The 19,899-nt window shown below is 42.5% G+C and overlaps 1 protein-coding gene across 2 annotated transcripts in view; it reads right to left on the bottom strand.

Moving 5' to 3' along the window:
• Window positions 1-19,899, bottom strand: part of RGL1 (ral guanine nucleotide dissociation stimulator like 1) — a 257,439-nt gene that overhangs the window by 119,852 nt on the left and 117,688 nt on the right. Inside the window, exons 1-2 of one of the 2 annotated variants that reach the window (XM_049634097.1) lie at window positions 6,419-6,826; window positions 5,315-5,425 (exon numbers count right to left, since the gene is read on the bottom strand). In XM_049634097.1, the coding sequence (XP_049490054.1) occupies window positions 5,315-5,425; window positions 6,419-6,760 (453 nt within the window). In that variant the 5' untranslated portion in view covers window positions 6,761-6,826. Of the gene's footprint in view, window positions 1-5,314; window positions 5,426-6,418; window positions 6,827-19,899 lie in introns of those variants that run through there. The other variant, XM_049634098.1, reaches the window with a different exon arrangement.

The following is a 19,899-nucleotide window of genomic DNA, read 5'->3' on the forward strand; positions in this document are numbered from 1 at the left end:
AACGAACAGACGCCATGGACAAAGGAAACTAAAGTAAGACAGGGCAGTGACAAATTTCAGCGAAGCATGGAAGGAGAAAAGCACAGTATTTGCCATATTGCTCTCCATTTCTTTCTAAATTTAAAACTTCAAGAAACTTTCTCTTTATAATTTCACATAAATAATAAAATACATTTACAATATTGACTTAACAGAACGTATACTTTAAGTATCAGGAGTCAATGTCCCTCTTCTATTTATACTATTATGTACTTGCTGCAGGTAGACACATTATTTGGAACCAGCTGAGTGTCCCCTGAATTGGTGAACTGAACTGGATATTTTAATTACATGCTAAATATCTCTGACGCAGATCCCAAGAGATTTGCAAAGCAGTGAAAGGATCCAGCGTTATAGCGCTATCTCAGGCAACTGAAATGGACTGTATTTTCTTGGTTGGGGTAGGCTGCCATATTAGTGGATTGTTTTAGAAACATGTTCCCAGGGTCAAAATGAAAAAGAGGAGTTGATTCACTTACAGATGGGTGCTAAATTTTGAAATTTACTTTCTAAAGCCTAAATTCAACATTCTGCTAGACAAAAATAATGCAACCCACGGGCCTGTTTTCCTAGATGGAAACATGGATGACCAACTGTAAACCAAGGGCTCCTCTACGGCTTATCTCCTTAAAATTCTAAAGTCCTGCCCCTGAGCTTCCCAACCACACACAGTTGTAACATTTGCCAATGCTTTATAACTTGTGCCTTGCCTTTCTTTCTTCACCATTCAGCAATGAGACAAGTATAATGGGGTCTACTCCTTTTAAAAGGCACCGGGGAATGGTCTAGTTAATTCACTACTGTGAGTTTTTTTCTTAAAATGAATAATCACTACCTTTGTTTGTGCCCTGCTTTGTTCCAGAAAGAATGTTAAGAGAGCTGTAATCATTACCTAATTGATTTTTCTCGCTCCCACACGCCCCTCCTCTTCTTTATAAGCTAACATCTTCGTGCTCATTGCATTTTAAATAAGGAGCAACCCATACATTCATATTTGTCAGGACAAAATTAGTCTCCCAAAAAGGGACGAAGCTTGATCCATTCATTCAACAAACATTTGTTGAGTTTCTGCCAACTAGATGGCCACGGTTCACACTTGGCCAACCTTTTTGTCCAGTGGGAGATACAAACAAGTAAACGGACCATTACAACAGAGTGAGGTGAATGCATGACAGAGAATTAGAGGATGCTCTGGAACGTGCAAAGGGAGTATCTCCTCCAAACGTGGGAGATCAGAGAAGCTGCCCATAAGTGAAGTTAGCTGAAAACTTGAGGAACTAATTGAAGGCAACATGGATAGCAATATCACCAAACCACCAGGTAGAGTCAAGCCAAACAGTGGATCCAAGTGAGAGATGACTTCTCGATTCAGATGTGACAAGTGCTTATCTTGCCACTGTGCCCATATTGGCCCACAGACTGGCCACAATTCATCCTAAACACTAGGTTCTATAACAGATTTCCGGTTCCCTTTTTTTCTAAATATATTCTGCTTTCTCCTGTCTTAATTTGTTATCTTAACCAGCCTCCCAGATACCAAGCATTTCAACTCAACCCAACAAGGGCCTATGTGGGAGGCACGGTGATAAATACAGGACATAAGGAAGGGAGGAACTGGGGCCCCACCACAAGGACCGCATAACCACAGACGCATAAAACTGAGAAAAGTCATGTGACCACCCACTGACCATTCCACACGCCACAAACCTTGCTAAGGTGACCTACCACTACCAATCCTGTTTATGAAACAAATATCCCCACTTTGAATTTATCCTAGGTTTGATGCATTTTCTGTGCCCTCCATCTGTCATATTGCAAAGACAGCAGACTACACTCCTGACGCCAAAGCCCCTTCCCTGAGAGTTGGATCCTTATCCTCTGTCCATTTGAGTATTCGTCCTAAAATGGTACATTTCCTGCTTCCAGAGAATACTGATCTTCTCTCCAATCATTTCTACATATCACTGTCCATATAAAACCGCAATACTGAGACCAAAGAAAAATAACCAGTTTTGACCATTTGCTCTTCCAAAAATCACTGAACATTCTACAAGCTAATTGAATGGTTGGATGAAATGACTTTTTAATGTCCCTTCCAATCCTGAGGTTTTATGATTCTATGACATAATTGGAGCCACTTCTCCTTGAGGGCTCTAGCTAAGAAAAGTTATCCTCGGCTAAGAAGTTATTGTAAAGGGAAAATGGGGTCAGTATTTCAATAATATTTGGTTTTTCAAAGTTTTCCAACATAACTTCACTGTCAACAGGCAAAGCTGCAGCCACATGTAGAAGTAAACCCGGCCCGGGCCATATTCTGTAGTATATTTTACAACCAAAGGCAGAGGGTTTTACTTCAAAAGATCAACGAAACATAAAATTTAACACACAAACCAAAAAAGAATGTTCTGAATGTTTTGGATTGTATGATACTTCCCATCTGAGGGTGCGGAATTATTTTTGCTATCCTTTCCAAATTGAATCTTAATTGTGTTTTGCGATCTGAGTACTAGAAAATACAAAAATTGTGCTCAGTCTTTTAGGCTTTTTGAATAATCTTTTTAGACATATAATGAGAGCTACGCCCACCCTCGTGTGCTACATAATCTCATACGTATCTTTGGTGCACCATACTTCATACATCCAAAATGGAGAATTTATCAATCAGATACATATCTTCCCAACAAGTATGTCAATTTGTGGTTCAAATTATCATTCAGGATGTAAAGAAGAGAAAGTCCCATCACTCAAGTCCTGCACCACAGATAGTATCTAAGCAAAAAGCACACCATAAGCATAAGTACACCATAAGCATCTTTGGTCTTCTGAGCTGATGTTCTCTTCCACTATTATGGAAATGGTCTGAAAGTTCCAGGCAGCTCCTGACAGCAAGAGATTAACCAACTGGGTTCGAATCCAACCTCTACCACTTCCGAGCTATGTGACCCAAAAATCAATTTAACTTCTCTAGACATTAGTTTCCTTATGGGGGGAGGGGGAAAGATATCACAACACCACCTTCCTCATAAGATTATTGACATACTTCAGTAATACCCTCACCTCCATCTCTAGTTCACCCTAACACTGGTTGCTTTGGAGAATTTTGGAAGGGCTACTGGAATGTAGGAAAACAAATATGGAGAAGCCACTCAGTCCTCAAAAGAAGGGTTTGCAATTCCTATGGCTCAATTGGTTGAGTCGCATTTAATTAAGTCTGGAATTCCAAGGACAAAAACAGAGCTTCCCAACAGGACACGAAAGACAAGGAAACATGTGGGATCAGAGTTGGAAAGTTCCTAAGAACATGCTCTTGAGGTCTGGGAGGGTAGCCACAAATCACACTTTGTTGCAATGGAGAAGGGACAGATTCTTCTATCCACTCTAAGAAATCTTTTCACATTGTCTCCCTCTCAATATTTCAGCTCTACTGCTAAATCCATGGTGAACCAACTCTGAACTCTGTATACATTTGAGCACACTGAGAGCGAGGAGAGAAGAGAGGCAGAGTCTGGCAACAGAAAGTGAGTGAGAATCACGACATAACTATGAACATCTCAGCGAACCATACCTTGTGTGTCTGGGGCCTATAGAGTTAACCCCTCCATTTTCCCCTGACTTATTCATTCGTTGCTGTTGTGTTTGGCTGAAAACTAAAACTGTCACCCAAGTAACATTGGTCTCCTTAGAAAGACAGGAACAACACAGCATCAGGAAACATAATGACCCTGTGAAAGGCAGCTGGTTTAGAACTTGTGAATCATTTTGAAATACCCAGACAAGCCATACCACATCAATACCACATGTAAATAAGACGCACACAACCCCCCAAAATAAAGTGAAGACTTGCCAGAACTCTGGTTCTGCTTTCCCTGTCAGGTCTGCTGGGGAGGCACCGAGTGCTTTTGAAAATCATATTCCGAGTAAGGTGCCTGTTAGACAAGTGAAGACCTCTGGTCTTCAAACGGAAGATTCCTACCTTTCCAGGCCACACCCGCAGATGTGACTAACAGTTCACTGCCCTACTGGGAGGTACCTCGGTCCCAAGTACAGAGCAGGAAAGGCCCGAGTTGAGGTAGCTGGGGACGCCCGAAGCAATGAACGCCCGTGTCAGCAGACTAGCGGACCCGGAGCAGAGGAAATCACGGCTGCTGGCCATTCTGCCTTAAACTCAGGGAGTTATAAGTTAACGTGTTGCCTCTGGTCTCGACGTGAGGCTCTGGGCACTTTGGTTTCCTGTCCTCCTTCACATCCCGCCTTTGCTGCTCAAACACTGAATTCTGTGAAACCCAAAGCCAGTAGAGATTGGATACAAGTGCCCAATCTTCATTGCTCTCAAGTCCATCCCCTATGAAGGCTGAGTGCAGCTGGCCTGAGGCCAGGTGAGACCATACTTCATCTCCTCTCTCCAGCCTACCGTGATCTTCTTTCTCAAGGCTTTTTGTATCACCTCTCACTGCTGTCTCTTGAGGATTACTTCTATCTCCAGATCAAGAATTCCTTCGTTCTTCCACATGTTGGTATTTGCTGGAGTAGCGATCCTTGTCGCCAAGCTTTCCATTTCTCACGGGGATGTGCCGAAGGAGCCATTAGGTGATAATAGATAACTCACATGATCTCAACCAAGATTTTAGAACCTTGGTGGAAAAAAGTCTTGTTTATGGAAGCAGTGACTCTCCAAAGAGCCAGCACTCTGTGCACGCTACATATGAAGTCGTGGACACTAAGTGTGCATTTGTCTCCTTGCGGGCTGCAGAAAGGAGGTAACAGTGGGAAATCTGCCACCACCTCCCCCCGTAGGCAGCAGATCAGGAATGGTCTGTGCCCTGAGCATCCTGGATACGTGGTAGAGGTACAGGAGGAGAGGGGCTCTCAGCATCAACAGGGAGAGGACAGGGAGAGAAAAAGGTGCCATATGGGCAAAACTGCTTATGGCTGTCTGCACAGAGTGCTGCCTTCTGGTCCTTGTTACTGCGTGTCACTTTCGGCCACTCCACCCCCACTCTCTTTGCCAAAAGCCTCAACATTTCTAAGAGGTTCTGAATTATTGACAAACCTAGGGAAGATGCTTTGGAAAACATTAAGTACAAAAACAGACCTGAACAGCTAGTGCAAACACTCGGTCATTGGCAGTTTCCTTTTGAAGGCCAAAAGAGAAGAAGACGACGAAGGAAAGAAAAAAAAAAAAAAAAAAAAGCCTGCCTCTGCTAAATAATAATGATATTCACAGAACAAGAGACTCTGCAGCTCCAAAGTTCACAGTGTCTCCAGCTTTACTCACCCCTAGCCATCTTGCTCCTTTATTGGCAGCCTGTTGAATCTGGACTCTTTTGAGGGTGACATGGTAAACAGCTCCTTCCTCTACCTCTTCACCCCAGTCCTGAATCGAGCTCTGCCAGGGGATGGGATAAAGAGAAAGAAAAAGAGTATTTTTTTTTCCTCTCTGCTAACCACAATCTATCCCAGCTGCTTTACTGCTTACACCAGCACTCAGGGCACAAGACGGGCTGTTCAAAATAAATATTACAATCAGAGCAATACAAGACACATTGCGATAGAAGGAATGCTGAAATTTTCTTGGACCCCAGCCCTTTCCTGTGGTATCAAGATCCCTGGACTTTTCCAGGTAGTTATTTTTCCTACACTCACTCACACAACTTAGGGGGTTTTCTTAAGTCTTTTTTCCCCCCTCCTTCTTTAAGACACTATGATTTAATCCTGATTAACACCTCCCCCCACTTAAGTGAAAAGAAAAATAATTCGTTGGTACAAAGTCTGTACTACTTTTATAAGTGGCTCAGTTACTTGAGCATACTACATTTTAAACTCAGGCACAAACAAGTGTCTAAAACGCCAGGAGCCCTGACTCCCTTGGAAGTGAAACGCTCCCCGTGTCTTTTTCTCCTCTTGCTGTGCTGGGACCCAAAAAGTTAGCGGGGTTGGAGGTAAAAAGTGTTTATTTCCGGAAAAGAATCTGGCAAGTGCAGAAAAAGCAACACATCATCATGCAGCCGCAAGTAAAAGGCGTGCGCGACCCCCTGGACTTCCACGTCCCCAGCTACAGCCCGAGTGGTGTTAAAGAGCCGCCGGGGCGCGGGAGCGCTCCCGGGTTCACCCCGACTAACAGTCCTCTGTCCTTAAAAGTTTCCCTTTCCCGACAAACATCTGCCCCAGACACACCAGAGGCAACTGCCGACAAAGTAGGTGTCGTTGAAAAGAAGACACGCCGAGAGGAAAGCGTACAAAGCGGAGCGAGGCAGCCTCAGCTCCCAAGCAGGGGATCGGATGGCCCCGTCCGCTCCGAGAGAGTCCAAAACACACCCGGAGAAAGCGGCAGAAGATTCCCCACCAGAGAAGCCTCGGGAGAAGGCAGAGCTCTCTTTACCATTTTAGCTTGCCAAAGCAATTTCATTCTCAGTTTTCTCTTCGGTCCGCGGCCGCGGCATCCTGCGCCCCGCTCCGGGCCCAACGCGGTCTCGGCCGGCGCGCCCGCCGCGCCCCCAGCCCCACCGCCCGCGCGCCCGCCGCGCCCCGAGCGAGCACAGACCCGCGCGCTGCACCCGCCGCCGCCGCCGGTGCGCGCGACTCGGGCCACAAAGGGAGCGCGGCGAGCGAGGGCGCCGCAGACTCCTCCCCGCGCCGCTCCGCCGCTCCGTGATGTCAGGCTTTCCTGTTTGTGCTCCGAGCACACTCTCCCTTTCTCAAATCCCATGCATAAAGTTAGCATGCAGTAGTTTCTCCGGCCCCGAAGGCGATCGGGACACAAGCCTTTCAAGGTGCTCAGGTTTCCTAGACGGTCACCAGGTGCCAAGAAAGCACCGTGCGCGGTGGGGGGGCGGGGGGGGGCGGGGGGGTGTCCGAGTGTGTGTCCTCTTCCTTTGCTAAGAGATAAAGGGGGAGCGGGCAGAGCCAAAAGGATGGGAGGAGAGGGTCGGGAAAACTTTTGTTACCTACTGAATTTAGGTTAAATCAGAGCTGCCCCCAAAGAGAGGGGCAGTACTAGAAGCCAGGAAGTTTTTCATTAGGGCAAAAAAGAAACGGTCAGAGGATATTCCAAAACCCATGCCCAGGGGCCCTACCCGGTCGCGCATCAGCACGCTGCCAACAGGAAATTGCTCTGGACTTCTTTCTGCCACCCATTATGATAAGGCTCATCCACAGTAACTGGCCATCGTGGGTGGGAAGGGGACAAAGCAGAATAGGGTTTTGCTGGGGCTGACAGCGCGGAAAGTGGGCCATCAGTGGCCCTGGAGGTTCTGTGAGTCTTTGTGAGACAGCCATCAGTTGAGTTGTCCCTACTGTAGGGACACAGCGGGATAGTAACAGCAAGGACAGAGCCCTTCACGAGGAGACTGTTAGAGGGAGTTTTGTCATAACAGAAAGATCTACTACCAGGACAAAAGATTATAACATCTCTTAGATCCAGTTTTAATAAATCAACAGCATAATACCAGATGATAATGTAATCAAAATGGCACGTGACAGAATTCCATGCCAATTCCAAAAAAAAAAAAATCCTCAGAGCTCACATCTTATACTAGTTGAATTTAATCACCTTTCAATTTGTTTTTAAAGACCTCTCACTAATTGCCATGCTAAGGCATAAGGCTAGGATTTGGTTCATAATAAATATATCATGAACTGCAAAGCTAGAGAGTCATGTGTACCAATGTTCCCAGGAGAACAGAATAAATGACAGTGAAAACACATCAAGGAGAAACAAAAGGATTTGGGACATTCAAGAACATCTTGAAGTCACTCAGCCAAGTTCCTCTTATACAACGAGAACCTACCCAGCTCAGTAACTGTGGAGACAGTGAATGCTCTTTTTATGAAACTGAAGTGATTGTTTCTATAATTTAAAAAAAAAAAAAAAAAAAAGGAACAGCACATAGACCAGATCCTCCTTGTGATCAGCAGGATAGAGTGTCCCCAGTGTCTAGAGGAAAATCATGTGGACGCCCTACCTGCCCCTCCTCCTTATGCCATCCTCAGGCCCCCAGTCCACCCTTAGAGGACCTACCTATTCCGTGATCTCAAAGACCTCAAGATGCACCTGAGGACAGTTAAGCCAGCCATTAGTTAATTTCACCACTACTGTAACCTGATTTGGGCTGTAAATTTGGAGATTACTGAAAAATTTTCACTTCAGGGACATCAAGCAGTTTCTCAGCCTTGCCTGTCCCGTGCAGCCTTCCCAGACAGGGCAGCTTATAATTCATAATGCTCCACTCCGGTTTCAGATCTTGTCACCCTCTTCTCCACCAATTCCCTGGCTGGCCACCTGGTGTATAGAGTGAAAACACAGGCTTCAAGGCAAGTGGATCCAGCTTCAAATCCACACTTACGTCGAGAGTGAAGTTGGAGGCACCTGGGTGGCTCAGTCGGCTAAGCATGCAACTCTTGACTTCAGCTCAGGTCATGATCTTACAGTTCGTGGGTTCGAGCCCTGCATCAGGCTCCTCACTGACAGTGCAGAGCCTGCTTGGGATTCTCCCTCTTCCTCTCTCCACCCCTTCCCTGCTTGTGCTCTCTCGGAAAAGAAACAAAAAGAAAAGAAAGAAAAAGAAAAAGAATGACCTTGGGCGCTACCTCCCTGAGCCTTAGTTTCCTCATCTGTAAAAAGGGACAAACATCTACCTCCTCACAGAGTTCGAAAAAGGATTAAATGAAATATGTATGCAAAGTATCTAGCAAATGGTAAGTAATCAAAAAGTTCTATTCCCTTATTATTGCATTTCTTCCCAAACTGTATTTTTTTCCAGACTCACTGAAAAGTTATATATGTATGCAGTGTGGGGAACCCTGAAATCATGTCTTCTTACTAAATTGCATTATAATTTCAAAGAGGTTTTCCAAGAATAACTTTTTATTTATATCTGATAATGTATGTGATGTTGTTCAAATGCTTAACCACACACACACACACACACACACACACACACACACACACACACAGGTCTGGTTATACTAGATAGTGCATTAAGTGTTGCATTTTACAATTTTTAAAATATTCATTTAAAAATATTTCACCTGTAGGCAGCTCAGACAGTATTACCTTATTACACATACCTTTGGGTTAAAATACTCCTGGCAAATATGTGGGAAGGATAAACCAGTAAGCCATTTATAATTAAGTTTGAATTTATTTACCAGATTAGCTTGCCCATGATCTGGCAGGGTCCTAGAGGACAGGTCAAGTTTTGTTAAAAGGAGATCAGCAATGTTCTGTAATTTTCAGTGTATGAGTCTTTCATCTCTTTGGCTTAGTTTATTCCTACGTTTTTATTCTTTTCGATGCTATTGTGAATGGGATTATTTTCTTAATTTCATTTTTGGACTGTTGGTTGTTCTTATATAGAAATGCAATTGATTTTTATACACTAATCTGGCATCCTATAACCTTATTGAATTCATTTATTCTAAAAATTCACTTGTGGACACAAATAAACGAAAATACATCTTGTGTTCATAGATTTGAAAACTTAATTATTGTTAAAATATCCATACTACCCCAAGAAATCTACAAATTCCATGCAATCCCTAACAAAAATGCAATAGCATTTTTTACAGAAATAGAAAAAAAAATCCTAAAATTCATATGGAACCAGAAAGGACACTGAAAAGCCAAAGCAATCTTGAAAACAAAGAACAAAGTTGGAGGTGTCACATTTTCCAGTTTCAAAACATATTAATAAGCTATAGTAATCAAAACAGTGTGGAACTGGTATACGACAGACAAATAATGGACCAATGGAATCTAACAGAGAGCCCAGAAATAAACCCACACATATATAGTCAAGTGATCTTTGAAAAGGGTGCCAAGAACAAACAATGGGGAAAGGACAGTCTCTTCAACAAATGGTTCTGGGTAAACTGGATATCCACTAAACTCCTAGAATGCATAGAGGAAAAGCTTCATGACATTGGTCATGGCAATGGTTTCATGGATATGACACCAAAAGCACAGGCAACAAAAATGAAAATAGATGAGCAAGACTAGATCAAACTAAAAAGTTTCTATACAGCAAAGGAAACAATCAACAGAATGAAAAGGCAACATATCATATAGAAGAAAATATCTGCAAACAACATAGCTGATAAGGAGTTAAAATCCACAAGAAATAAGAAACTTCTACAAATCAACAAAACAAACAAATAAAATAATCCAATTTAAAAATGGCCAAAGGACTTGAATAAACATTTCTCCAAAGAAGAGATACAAATGGCCAACAGACATATGAAAAGATGCTCAACATGACTAATCATCAGGGAGACCCAAGTCAAAACCACAATAAGATATCACCTCACACCTATTAGGTGGCCATTATTCAAACAAACAAAGAAAAAAAACGTTGGCTGGGATGTGGAGAAAAGGGAAACTTTGTATACTGTTTGTAGGAATATAAATTGGTACAGCCATTATGGAAAACATTTCAGAGTTGACTCGATAAACTAAAAATAGAACTACCTCATGACCCAGCAATCCCACCCCTGGGTGTTCATCCTAAATAACTGAAACCAGGATCTCAAAGAGACATTTGCATTTCCACGTTCATTACAGCACTATTCATAATAGCTGAGACGTGGAAACAACCTAACTGTCCATCAATGGATGGATGAATGAAGAAAATGTGATATGTATATACCTACAACAGAATATTACTCAGCTGTAAAAAAGGAGGAAATCCTGTCATATGCCTACAACATGGATGGACCTTGAGAACATAATGCTAAGTGAAATAAGCCAGTCATAGAAGGACAAGTACTGCATGATTTCACTTACGTGAGCTATCGAAAATAGTCAGACTCCTAGAAGCAGAAAGTAACGGTGGTTCTTGTCAGCGACTGGGGGAAGGGAGAAATAGGGAGTTGCTGTTCAATGTGTATAAAGTTTCAGATATTCAAGATGAAAAAGTTCTGGAGATCTACTGTATAACATTGTGCTTACAGTTAACATTATGTACACTTAAAAATTTGGTGTGTGATCTATCCTTAAAGCATAGGATACTGCTAGGAATAGTTGCCTATTTGGTTGCCTATTTCTGTTGCCATATTTGGTGGTCACTGATAAGTCCGTAGCAATACAAGGATTCTAGGATGTCACAGGAGAGAAGGAAGATATATAGAAGAACGCCAAATTGGAGGACGAAACTTGCTTACTTTACAGTTTCACCAGAGCCAATAGAGAGCCGGTTAAGAGCAAATATAAGCAGGGGCACCTGGGAGGCTCAGTCAGTTAAGCGTCCAACTTCAGCTCAGGTCATGATCTCATAGTTCATGGGTTTGAGCCCCCCATCAGGCTCTGTACTGGCAGCTCAGAACCTGGAGCCTGCTTCAGATGTGCGCTCTCTCTCTCTCTCTCTCTCTCTCAAAAATAAATAAACATTAAAAAAAGAGAGCAAATATAAGTAGCAGATTCTTTAAGAGAATGTATCTACAAGTGGAAATACGTAGTTTACATATTCTCTTCATTCATGTATCTATTCACTGGCCTCTCTGACACCACACTTTCCTAGATTTTATTCTACCTCTCTGGCCGCAAGAAAAAGTGAAAAATACAAAAGCTATGTATACTTACATAGGCAGCATGCCACAGAGTAATACTTATGTGCCTGGCTAAATGAGGGGGCATCTGAGAGTCAGAGTTTGAATCTGAGTTCTAGAAGCTTCCAACCAAGTGTCTGACCCTCACTTCTCACAGCATGAGTGTCCTCATCTGTCCCCTTCAAGCTCATCATGAGTGTTAAATAAACTATACTACGTAAAACACCTAACATAATAAACCATGCTGTATAAAACACCTAATCGAGTTCTTGGGATATAAGAGGCCTTGAATAAAAATGCATCTCCTTCCCTCCCTACCCCCCACATGTTCCTGGCATGTTCTTTACAAGTTTGCTTGTTTCCTTGTTTTCTTGGATAATAAGTTATAATGCATGACAGAAAAATAAAGGCAGTGCAAGTATAATGGACATTGTACGTGGAAATAAGTACTGACACACTTGTCTTGAAACTGGCAATATCAGCATAAGATGGTAAGAAATGGGAAGGCCTTGGTTTTGTCCTCAAAGTCAATGCCAGACTATAATGTCCTATGACCAGTCAAAAGTTTAGGGGTGCCTGGGTGGCTCAGTCAGTTGAGCATCCGACTTCAGCTCAGGTCATGATCTCGCAGTTTGTGAGTTCGAGCCCCACGTCAGGCTCTGTGCTGACAGCTCAGAGCCTGGAGCCTGCTTCGGTTTCTGTGTCTCCCTCTCTCTCTGCCCCTCCCCCGCTCATGCTCTGTCTCTCTCTCTCTCTCTCTGTGTCAAAAATAAAAAATAATAATAAAACATTAACAAAATTTTTTTTTAAAGTTTAGAGGAAAAACAGTCCTAAGAAAACAATAACAACAACAACAAATATGGGAAGAAAACTAAAAAGTGAGAGGTCAGGATTCTCCTTCCACACCTTAGGAGTGCTGGGTGCTTATCACCTCTACTTGCCCACAGCCCTTACCTAAACAGATGAGTTTGAGAACCTTTCCCACTTTTGAGCAAAATCGATAATAGCCATTGTGCAATAGTTTATTTACAAACCATATCTTCTGCAATATGTAGTTCCCTAAAACTTTTTGGTAGGGGACATAAACACACGAATCTGCCAACTCTTGACTCCTTTCCTCCAACAACATCTATGTATTGTCAAACTGCAGACACCTTAATCCTTTCAACATCCCTATGAAATGCTTCTTCCTCTTCTCCAGTCTCGCAGGCTGTGTTGTTCATCAAAGAACTTTCCATAGTCATCTCCCCATAATCAGCAGGGTATCCTGCTATGGTTGTTCCTAGCTCTGCTAACCGGTGTTGCCCCATTCACCTACTCTTTGCTTGAGCTTTCAACCTTGCCTTGCAAAGGGTAAGAACTGGTCATGCTTGGTCAAAGATGATTTGCTTCCATTTTCTGAGGTCCCCAAGTAATTTTACTAATTATCATAGAGATACCATAAGTTAAAATTTTCAATGCTCTGTTATTAGGTTTTCTTATTTAGGCAAGTGAATTACAAGCTAGTTTTAGACAGACTCATTACAACTAAAGAAGAGGCTGCCATAGGAGGCAGAAAAGTGGAGACAGAAGAAACACAAACAAATAGCACAAGACAGATGGCAGGCCAAAGGCAAAGGACTCCTCTGACCATTACGGCAAACATTTTTCAACTAATAGTTTACCAATTGCTGGCAGTTACTCTTAATTGATGTTGATGATGCTTGCCTGAGGAAGAAGTTGGTTATTGGAATACTATTTGTAACTTGGGCTAATGAGCATGATTACCTCATCTAATTATAGATTTCTGTAAAAGAAAAAAGGACAACAGAGGTTTATTCACGTGGTTGAAAAGATCAAAACATGCAACAGTCAGCTCAGACATAAGGCCCGGTCTGTGTGATATATAATCAGACATCCTGCAAAGTGGAGAATGGGGGACCTGATGCCATGTAGGGCTTTGACCAAGATTCTGGAAGGAGCTTCTGGTCAATTAGCCTAATCATACCTTGTTTCAGAGCTAAAGGAACATCCTTTTTCTGTAATAAAGGTAATGGAATAGTACTGAAAGCTCGAATGAACTAGAACTGCTGTAACATAGTGGCTAAGAGTGAGGGCTGCAGTCAGAAACACCTAGATTTGAGTCCTAGATCCATCACTCCTCTCTGAAGCAAGGTCTTTAACATCTCTAAATCCATACAAAATAGGGATACAAAACACCTTCCTCACTGGCCCATACTGAGAAGTAAATGAGATAATATACATCAAGGCTTTAGCACAGTATCCAGCACGGAGGTAAATTCTGAGCTAACATCGTCTGTTGTTATTCATCAGATCAACAATTCGCAAAAGCTAAAGGAGACTGATTATATTACAATTCAGACCCATACATCAAGTAACTCAAGATTTTGCAGTTTGAAGCTAAAACTTCATGATGCAGTGAACCTAGAAAGAACTCAAAGCCCCCACAAACTGTTCAGTCATTGAGTACCATTTACTGAGCTGCTACACAGCACAGAAAGATACCGTGCCTGGTATTCTTGCCCACCTCCTTCTACCTCCACATAGTGATATTTTTGAATCGCCATAACATCCCCTCCTATTCTTAAGTCCCTCTGATAGCTCCCCATTGTTAAGGATAAAAACCGAAATCCTTTTCATATTCCACAGGGTCTTGCCTAGGCTGGCCCCTGCCTACCTCTCCTGACTCCTCCCATGTACTTTACATACATGCTCTGAGCTCCAGCAACCCAGCCATCTTTCAATATCTTGACTATATCTGGTCCCGGTCCATGACAGAGGCTTTACACATGTGATTCTCCTTTTGGGGACATCCCTCCCTCTTCTCAAAGCTCTCCCAACTGGGTTAAATTCCCCCTCTTATGTGCTCTGATGGCACTATGTTCCTCTCTCTGTCACCACAGCCGTAATTTTACATTTCATTGTATGATCTTTTGATAAATATCTGTTTCCCCCAAACTCCATGAAGGCAAAGGTAATTAAATTCTTTCTCATCATTGTTTTCTAGTACCTCCCACAGCACCTAGCACATGATAGGTAAATAGATGTAAATAACTATGATCGATTGCTAGATACAGACACATAAAGCCACGCTGTACGTTCAGTAAGTGCTTTGTAATTGCTGCTGAGTGATATAAATAAATCTCAGATATTGTCTCTACCTTAAGGTTGTTTATACTCTGAAAGCAGAGAAAAGACATAAAAGGATAAAATGAAAAATTACCCATAGAGCCACAGATCAGCAAGTACAGATTAAGAGAACAGGGTCCACTGAGCGATGTGTCACTGAGAGGACACCAACAACCTCGATCAAGAGGCACTCATTCATAAAGGACTCACAGATAATTACAGTTTTTACTGAGATTGTGTTAACCACCACTTTGAAGACAAAGAGAAACATGAACTAGGAGGAAGAAGTGGAGGACTTTCAGTAGGAGAGATGGCAGGTCAAAGGATGGTATTTGGTTGGAGAAGAGACCCAGACAGTCAAGAGACATGAGGTTTGGGTAAAGTACCCAGGTGGCAGAGATTCTTGCATTTTTTGTAAGAGAATATCGAAATGATACAACAGAGGGTGAACAAGGCGATTGTAATACTTGTCCACAGGTGAGTCGGGGATCGGTGGGGAGACAGCTCGGAGGTAGAGCGATCTGATAGGAAGCAATAAGGTAAAGTACATGCCAAACAGCTAACACCGAGGCTGAGGCCAGGGCTTTGAACTAAAGAAATGAATCAGGGTTGACGTTTTGGAAAAATGAATGTTGCAGCTTAATGATAGGCAGCGTGTTGCAATGAAATGAGAGGGGAAAGAACAGACCTGCAAGAATGCCTTTAAGAATGGCACACTGGGATTGTCGAGGGGACATTAAAATAGAGAGAAAATGGGAAGGACATTCTGCTTTGGGGGAAAAAAAATATTACCAGTTCAGATCTGGGGGGAAAGAAAAAAAAGATATTGAAGAGTGATAGGAAGGAAAGATAAAGACTAGAAATGAAGAAAGTAGTTGCAAGTTAGTAATGTATACAGGAAGTTGTCTGAAAGCATGAATTCACATGATTCCTCCTCAGTGGAGAAGCAGAATCTAAACAGTGTCAAGATGCACCCACAACTGAACACCAAACAAAAATAACCAGAGAGAAGAGCAAGAGGGAAAGAAAAAACAAGTAGAGCTTGAGTTATGGAAACTAACGCTGAAGGGAAGCTCATTGTGACTAAAACTTCTCAAATACATGAAAGTCAGACTTGGAATACAGTCAGTGGACTGTAGAATACTTCAAATGATAAGCAGTTTATCTTCTGTCATTATCGCAAGAAGCTATACATATTTTTAAGAGGGTTTTCCCTGTGTAAAAACATACAATTTTTTTTAAAAAAAACTTATCACCGGTTATTCTATTCTGTGACACTCTTCAATAAAATGTAACCAAAGTTAATTGAAAGTCTTACTGTGGTCAGTTACATAACACCAGGATTGCTGAATAGCTTAAATGCAGTGTTTTCCCAGAAATATTTGTCTTTTGGACGAAACCAAGAATGGAAAGTTTCTGCCTTAAAGGAGAACTTTTGAGAAGGTGGAAAGAAAAGAAAACCATATATAACAGACATATGACTTTTAACAACAATTAACCAATATGCTGCAAATGGAGGAACTACTCACACAGAAACACACAAAAACACAAAGAAAAGTGAATTTTACCGCTTTAGAGAGTTGATTGTGGATTGTATATCAATTAGATAATGTCTTTTTAAAAAATCAGAAAATATCTCATAGATTGCCTTTGCCAGGAACAAATGTAGGCACATCTTTGGTTCTTATTACTTTCGTGTTAAGCCGGAAGAGTCAATTCAGGCTATCCCATACTGATTCTGCTTTGTGTAAGACATGAAGTGAGGTCTACAGGACGAAAATGTGTTTCATTTGGGGCAGGAGAGGGGGTGGAGTTATTACCTTGGTTTATTCAGGATCTTCTAGATAGGCGAATAGCTGCTGCTCTAGAAAGCTGCCCATAGCCCTCACTCCTACCCTGGTTTTCCCTCAAAGCTAATGTGCGTGCACGTGTACATGCCTGTGTGTGTTGCAGAATGAGGAGTTTGGGGTGGATGTAGGGCAAGGTGGAATATTAGGTGGTGTATGTGTGTTGTAGGAGGAAGAACTGGTAGGTTGGCCTTCATCTTGAACTTTAATCACAAAAGATGACTTCTCTCCGAAATAACAGAAGGGCACTGTAAAGAAATGACGACACAATTGTCAGTTACGTAGCAACCTTATGACAAAACAAGTAAGATACTTTGTTCCTGTAACCAAATAGGTCACATATTTTACATTATACAAAGGAACTTCTCTCCTGTGACTGGCCAGGACTCCCTCCTATGAAATTAGCACACCCTGTGTCTCAGGAAACCACACCACCCTTGGCTGAAGTCTGTATGATCTTAGCATGAAGACCAGCAGGTGTTCTTGGCATACGAGCCCAACTTGCACTAAGTTTGCGGCCTTCCCCACCTGAAAAGGCTTGCAGGTAAAGTGGGGGTTGGGTGAGCAGTGAGAAATCCCTCAATCTGATTAGTTCTTAAATCTATACCAGACTCAAGCTGCCCTAAGAAGGTACAATATATTTAGCAGGTTAGCAATTGGGACATAGGCTTGGATGCTTGTAACAGAGTTTATAACGATTGATTGATTGATTGCAAAAAAAAAAAAAAAGAAAAAAGAAGATGGTTTTATTAAAGCATGGGGACAGAGCCCATGGGCAGAAAGAGCTGCCAAATTTATAACATTTTAAACAAGAAGGACTTCTATTTCTCTCTTGTAAAACAGTCCGGAGATAGGCAGTCCAGGCCTGGTGTGGCAACTTTGCTCTGTGAGATCACAGTCAGAGACAGACTTTTTCTATCTTACCGTTTCACCGTCGAGGATGAGGCCCTGGTCCACATGGTTCACTGTCATGATGAAATTCTGGGAGGTCCAATTTTGTCCTGGAATCCTTGGAACCTACACCCACAGTGAATTTAATCTCTTTCCAGGACATAGAACTCATTGTAAGGCCTTCTGTACCTTCTTAGGCCTGTGCCTATAGGACTCAGGGAATTGTGCCCAGAAAAAATGATCTCTAAGGTGAGACCTGAAAGCCGAGATAGAATTAGAAGTAGTAGAAGAATGGGGTGCAGGCAGAGGAGAGACCAATCCAGGCAGAAGGAACAGAATTGGGGAAGGCCCTAGACTTAGAGGAATCACAGATCAAACACTAGGTTGCAAAACATGCCAAATAAGCTGTTCGTTTTTCCTTATAAAGAAGTAGTGCCTGCTATATCTTCACTTTGTGAGCACTAATTCATCTTACTAGCATAATGTACCAACTGGATGCATGTCCCTTGGAAACACGAGGCATGCTTTTGTTTTATTTTATGTAATCCCATAATCCCTCAAATGATCCTCCGTGAAGGGTCAGGTAAATAAATAACTATTTTAATGACTTTAATAGAGCACATCCTATGTGTAAAGCCCTGAATTGCACATACTGGCCCTGGATCTAAAGTAAGGGAGGCAAACAAGCAAACAAACAAAGTAAGCAGGCGAGAGGGGAGGGTGTGATTACGGACTTCTGTGGAACCATCCAGACTAAATTCCAAGTCAGAATGCTAGCATTACAGTTTGTCCCACTTAGAACGGCCATCCTAGCACACCCCAGGTAAAAGTCTGGCACATATCTGGGGGCAAGAATACAGGCTGGATGGAAGGGCATCTTTCAAGCCCCACCTTGGAAATACTCAGTGTTAGCGCTATATCCGATCAGGGAATGGGAGAGAAGACCAGACAGTGGGCTCTCTTTTAAGGGAAGAAAGAGCAACTTTAGATACTAAAGACTGTGAGCCTCCTGAAAACTTTAAGTATGAATGAAATTCCCAGATGGCGGGGAAGGGGTTTAGGGAAGCAGGGCAGAAGCGAAGAGAACAATCCGAGCAGGAGGAAAGGTTTGACCCCAAGCTTAGAAGTCAAATGTGAGGTCATCACAGAGCAGGCAGAGAGAAGGAGGCCACCCAGCCCAGCCCAGCCACACCACCTGGGCACGTGTGCCCACTGCACCCCTTGCTCACTGTCTCCCCACAGCATTCCCTAAGTCGTACTGACAGAAATAGGCAACTTCATCTAGCGTAGACTATCCAAGCCTCTCTGTGCTAGGGTCGTTTATTTGAGGTTCACATGCCTTGGGGTAGGTCGAGATTATGGACAGTTTAGTCAGCATGGCATGAGTATCACCAATTTGAAGGCATCAGTGTTTTGGTGTTGATAACTGGCTAGCGCTTTCCGTCATTACAATTTGCAGAGTGATTTTACACGAATCAGTTCCCTTATCTTCACAACAACCCCAGAAGTAGAAGTACTATCGCCATTTTATAACCTAAGAAACTGAAATGTCAAGACTACGGAGACAATGGAAATGCAAGAGTCATGTCTTCGGCCCAAGTCTTTTGACTCCAAACATCATGCTATTTTCAGAAGAGTACACGTTACACTTACCGTGATGAGCACTGAATAACCTATAGAACTGATGAATCACTATGCTGCACACCTGAAACTCACACTATATGTTAACTACTTTGGAATTAAAATTTTTTTAAATAACAGAAAATAACAAAATAACATAAAAATATACCTTTTTTCTTAGAACATTTGTTTGCATCTTTGCTGTTGCTTCTATTATTTAGGACTTTTGGCACCTTATAAAGTACAATAGTTCCTCATACCCATTAGTAATCAGAGGTAGGTACATGCACACTGTTGCCGGTACTAAGAATTCTGTCCTTCCCGGCTCTTTCATGAGTGTCTAATCTTTTTCATTCCCAGTGCCACTATCCTGATTCAGGATTGTACTGCCTGGCATGATGGCCCCATTTGTTCATTCATACAACCATGCAGGCAGCCGCTATGCCCCAGGTACTGAGCTAAGTGTTGGACATGCCGTGGGGATCAACACAGAGTCTCTGCTTTCAAAGAACTTACAGTCTAGGGAGGAGAGAGACAGGTAAATAAGACCTTACCAAGAATGTGAGAAGGCTATAATGGAGCAGCCACATGGCAGGGCCCCTGGCATCAAGTAGAGGCGCCTGTTCTAGAGTCATGGAGTCAGGGATGTCTAAAACTGAGACTTTAATGGAAAGGAAGCAAAAGTCAGCTGATGAGAAAGGAGAAAAACGCTCAGTTCAGGAAGAAGAATGGCATGAATGTTGAGAATAACAAAGCAATTTCACAGACGAAACTGAGTATGGTTTGATCTGCTGGAAGGATGAGTACAGTGGAGAAGGGTAGTTAAGAGGCA

This window comes from Panthera uncia, chromosome F1 (genome assembly GCF_023721935.1).
Source record: "Panthera uncia isolate 11264 chromosome F1, Puncia_PCG_1.0, whole genome shotgun sequence".
NCBI lineage: Eukaryota > Metazoa > Chordata > Mammalia > Carnivora > Felidae > Panthera > Panthera uncia.